General features: G+C 47.6%; 1 protein-coding gene across 1 annotated transcript; it reads left to right on the forward strand.

Moving 5' to 3' along the window:
- The first annotated feature begins 3829 nt into the window (after positions 1-3829).
- LOC135383248 (uncharacterized) lies at positions 3830-4507 on the forward strand. Its single transcript, XM_064612792.1, has one exon. It carries the CDS (start codon positions 3830-3832, stop codon positions 4505-4507), a length of 678 nt encoding a protein of 225 aa, XP_064468862.1.
- The last annotated feature ends 950 nt before the right edge of the window (positions 4508-5457 follow it).

A 5457-nucleotide genomic window follows, 5' to 3' on the forward strand; every position in this document is an offset into this window, starting at 1 on the left:
TCGCGGATAGGGAGCGCGAGCGTGAAGAAACCGGTCGCCACCTTACTGTACCCACAACAGTCGCCGCATCATGGCAACTTCTTGCAATTACGGTCGCACCAATTGTACTGGCAAGGATACAGGGCCTAAATTTATACAGGTGAGTCATTCTTTATCAAGGAATAAATAGGCGTCCATTCTGTATATTTAGTTGACAATTATAAAGTGTGTTTTTTTTTTTTTGCCCAAAACGAGCACTGGATGCAGGTTGTTTGATCGCTCTTCCGAGCATCGATCGAACACACTTGCATTTTACCCCGCGGCAAATACATTTTGAGTGCATAATATGCTTGAGAGTACATGTTACACTACACTGGTAGTGTTGTTATCTATATGTGTGCGAACACTCGAGCGCTTTTCTGCACGCATTGCTAGCATGGTACACGGTTTTCTCAACGGCAGCAAGTGCACATTAATTTCTTTGAATTACCTTCGCGCACAAGTTCGGTATTAAGTCATCATGAGACCAAGATTGTCACACTTTTTCATGTATTGGTATTGTTTTGTGCCTTGCTTTGATTTGTGACAAATAATCCTACGTAACGGTGGTGTGGCGCGACTTGAATACCGCTTTTGTGTCTGAGCTATATCGTCAGTTTGTTGCGATAATAATAATAATTTGTAGCGTGTCGTGCTATTTGTAGCAGTGTTTAAGGCAAAAGTGGTCTCTCAATACAGATTTCCTCATGGGGCTACCCAGAGGATCGTCTATGAAGTGTGATGCGACTGAGTGTACAGGTAAGTATCATGTTCCTCATCCACGGGTTTCTACTTTACAGGAAGGAACCACCTCAGTGCGCGCACTGTGGTTAGCCTCTCTCAATTTTGCACATTTTCTTACATGTTCACATCAGAAACACACATTACACCTTATACATCTTAGGCTCCTTCACCCAACAATATAATAATTATAATTCTTCGTAGAATTTCTTCTTATTAAACAACTTATTCATTTTTAACTGGTTGCATCCAAACCAATGTTCTGATGTATTATGACCTTTGTTGTCGATGCACCACAAAAATTGGAATAATCATAATCAATACAGGTTACTTTACAGCTGCCTCGACATACTCAAGAAATGGGTGCAGAACCTACGTAGTGCCCACAAACTTTGATTACCATAGCACCTCCAGAAAGTAAAAGCATATGTGTCACATGGGATTTTTGAAGGTACTCACAGTACATAATACCTTGTATTAACTGTTGTAGATCTAAGCCGCCTCTACAGTACACTCAAAAATTAAAACTTGTCAGGGAACTGTGATAATTGTTTCAGTTAGTAGGCATGCACATATATGCTATAAGAAGAAAATTATTTCTTGAGAATGCACTTCTCTGGCTACTGATGTTGTTTACATCTACTGTTGATCACATTCATTTATCACATATTATATTCTTATATATTATTATTCTTATTCTTATATATATTATTATATTATCACATATTTGATCACATTAAATTTAAAATTCAGAATATATGAGAAAATATCAGGAAGGAAGTTGCTATTCATTGCTCATTCCAACCTAAAATTTAGTGCTACAGATTTAGAGAGTGTACCTGTCCATTGTCATTCCTAAAATATATATTGTCATTGTAGCAAGGTCACAAAACAATAAATGCAGTCTTTTGCGACCTCCCTGCACGTTCGTTGTATCCTGACACGCATAAGTGCAAGAAATAAATGCTGAACTCGAATAAACTTGATGTTGTGTAAACTTGATATAAAATTTTGAATAAACTTGAACTTGTACAGTCTCTTTACTCATTATCAGTGACCTTCTTCACAAAAGCATTTCGTGTTAGACTTTTTTGTTTACGTTTCACAGACGGGGTACACGAGGGCAAAAATGACAAAATCACAATGTTTCAAGCTCCAAATCGTCCTGTTGCCATTTGCAGACCATACGTGTGTAGTGCGAGAGGGCCCTTGCACAAAAAAAAAAACATGTAAGATGGGAGTCACAGTTAATGCAAAGTGGTTCCTATGAGAGACTTCGATGCTGAACAAAAGTGTGCAAACCGCGGAAGGTGCCATAGAAGATATTCAGAAAGCATGTCTGGTCTCACAACGGTGCTACGACGCTCCCTTTTAGATGACGATGATACTGATTAGAGTTTCAGATGTGCAGCTGCATTTTTTGGAACGTGTTCCACATAACAAGCATGACAAAGTCAGCACTGGATAGCAGGCCCTCGTCCCTAATCAGCTTCGCTCACGCTGCAGTTGTATTCAGCAAAAGCATGTGAGTACTCGAGAAGGACATTCAGTTTGGCACAACCGCGCCTGCAAATAATCAGAACAAATGAAGGAAGAAACAAACAATTATTTATTTATTATTATTATATTATTATTTATTTATTAATTATAAGTATTCCGAATAGGGTGTCCTTAACTGTCGGGCACAGGGCGCACACGCATTTCTTGAATGTCAACTTAGAAAATTAGTTCTTTTTGCTCAGAAAGGTTCCACACTGTTTGTTATTGTAAGGTACTTCCGTTTTCATATTTTTTGTTTGTTTTCGTTTGTTGTTCGGTTTTCGTGTGGTGTTCCGTGGTTCTCGTTCGTTATTATGTGGTTTGGTATTGTATGGTCCTCGTTTGACTTGTAGCGGCCGCAGGTCGGCGCCACCGGAAGATACGCGCCAAAAATAAACGTTGACGCGCGCTCACGGGCTCGAGTACTTAGCGAGCCGAGTGCAGTCTCATTCTGTTGCCTCCTTGCTGTCTGCCTGTCTACTTTTCTCTGCGGCACGCCACAACTGGTGACCCGAGCAATGGACATTCCCCTCGACGCTCCTTTGGAGCCACCGCCGCCCCGTTCCGCTCAGCTTATCGAGAATCCCTCCGTCGGCACGCTTGGCGTTGAAGTTCAAAGAAGCCATTCTAACCCGCACTGAGTGCTCAGAACAGTCGCGCATTCGCCAACTGCTCTCCGGTGAGGAATTGGGTGACCGCAGACCGTCGCAGCTCCTCCATCGCATGCGGCAGCTGCTCGGCAGCGCAGTCGACACTCAGCTTCCAATATTGAGGGAGCTTTTCCTCCAGAGGCTACCACAGCAAGTGCGCATGGTGCTAGCGGGCTCAGAAGAGGTTTCCCTTGAGCACCTCGTTCAGCTTGCGGACAGGATTATCGAGCATTCCTCACCATCTATCGCGCCTGTCTCCCGTGCAACTCCCGCTACCTCTTCCTGCGCCGCTGACGATGTTATTGCATCGCTGCAAGAACAAGTCGCACGACTGTCGGATGCCGTCGAGAGTCTGCGCCCTGATTTTTCTCGCCGACGCCGCACTCGACGCTCTCCTTCTCGCACCCGCCGCCGTTCTCATTCTGCTCACGCCGATGAGCAGCGCCCGTCCAGCGATATTTGCTGGTACCATCAAAAATACGGCGACAACGCGTTCAAATGCACACGGCCTTGCTCTTGGTCGGGAAATGCGGAGGCCGGACGTTAGTAGCGGCCTACGACTCCGGCCCTCCAGGAAGCCGCCTGTTCTTTGTCACCGACCGAATTGCGAAGTACCGCTTCTTAGTTGACACCGGAGCTGAGGTCAGTATTGTACCTCCCACGCGATCTGACCGCGCCCGTGGACCGTCCCGAGACCAACGCTACTTACTAACCATTGTCGACCGTTACACCCGCTGGCCCGAAGCGTCCCCATCAGTGACATCACGGCGGATACCGTAGCCCGCGCCCTCGTTTCAACTTGGATCGCCCGTTACGGCTGTCCCACGCGCATCACCACAGACCAGGGCCGACAATTCCAGAGTGCCCTTTTCAAGAATCTGATGGCTCTCCTCGGTGTTCACCATATCAGCACAACGGCATACCACCCTTCCTCCAACGGCCTCGTCGAGCGCTTTCATCGTCAGCTGAAAGCTTCGCTCATCGCTCGCGAGGTGCAAACCAGCTGGGTGGATCACTTGCCTGTTGTCATGCTGGGCATCTGTTCGGCCTTCAAGGAGGACCTATCCTGCACCGCAGCCGAGCTTGTTTACGGGACGACACTGCGTCTTCCTGGCGACTTTTGGAGCGATACCGACGGCGTACGTTCTCTTCCCCAGGCCGAGTACGTCCAGCAGCTCCGACGTTTCTTTCGTGGCCTGGCGCCGGTTCCCTCCAGGTCGCCGCCCCCCTCCAAAGTTTTCCTCCACCTCGACCTCAACACGAGCACCCACGTGTTCCTGCGCCATGATGCTGCGCGGAAGCCGCTCTCGCCACACTACAATACCCAATACCGTGTTCTCTCCTGGAACAGCAAGACCTTCACAATCGACATCGCGGGCCAGCGCCAAGTCGTCTCGCTGGACCGCCTCAAGCCGGCCTACCTTGAAGCCGTCGCCCCCGCTCCCCCACTCGCTCTTGGCGAGGACTCCTCCCCCGCCTTATCTCCTCCGAAGCCTCGTCGCAAAGTTACTTGGGCTGCTCCGCTTCGTGTCCACAGCCCCACGTCGCCTCCGCTCTGAAGGGGGGGGGGGAGGGGGGAGCCCTGTAGCGGCCGCAGGTCGGCGCCACCGGAAGATACGCGCCAAAAATAAACGTTGACGCGCGCGCACGGGCTCGAGTACTTAGCGAGCCGAGTGCAGTCTCATTCTGTTGCCTCCTTGCTGTCTGCCTGTCTACTTTTCTCTGCGACTCGCCACAGACTTTTTCCGTTATCGTATTATGTTCGACGAGTGTGTCTGTGTGTGTTCTACAATAAGACCTCGATCCTTATTCTGAAGGGGCTCGCCACCAGCAATGGGGTGGAGTGTAGACCCTGGCGATGAAACTCCCCATTCCTCATCTTAAAATAACGTTATTGTCACGAGTGCTTTGCAGTTGTTCAGCTGTCAGCGTATTTCCTTACAGAAATTTGAAGCGCTGTGCACGAAGAGCATGCACGTGCATGACTTCACACTGTAGAAGGCAGCACTGCTGTAGGAGCGACTGCACATACGAGGTTACCACAGCAGTTTATTTACTTCCACCGTACCTGACAAATAAAAAGAACAGTGGAACAAATTGGCATATTGGTGCAGGTTCTGCATCCGCTTCTTCGGCACAGCTGAGCGACTGTGACGGGAACCTGCAAGCACAAGCGCATTGTTTATAGCAAATACATGGTCTTGAGATTTATAGGAGCAGCCACACATACTTTCTTAGTACGTATTGGCACCAGCAAAGTAGCAATACAAACAAGTCCGAGTTGTCAGACGCATGCGATACGAATAAACAGATTTTTCCTCAAAGTAAAGAGCTTACCTGTGAAAAAGTATCCCTCTTTCTCTGTCTGTGTGAAGTATACTGAAAGCTGCAACAAACTGGCATGACATGCCCTTTAGTTTAAAGTAAATTTTTGAAAATACGGGCAGCCCCGCTTGAACTAAATGCAGACGACAGAATGCGTTGGGCCCACCGATATGGCGGCTGGTGA

Source organism: Ornithodoros turicata, chromosome 1 (genome assembly GCF_037126465.1).
Source record: "Ornithodoros turicata isolate Travis chromosome 1, ASM3712646v1, whole genome shotgun sequence".
Lineage (NCBI taxonomy): Eukaryota > Metazoa > Arthropoda > Arachnida > Ixodida > Argasidae > Ornithodoros > Ornithodoros turicata.

What these genes read in the sequence shown, in the direction of transcription:
- LOC135383248 (XM_064612792.1), top strand. Translation starts at nt 3,830, where the DNA reads ATGGCTCTCCTCGGTGTTCACCATATCAGCACAACGGCATACCACCCT.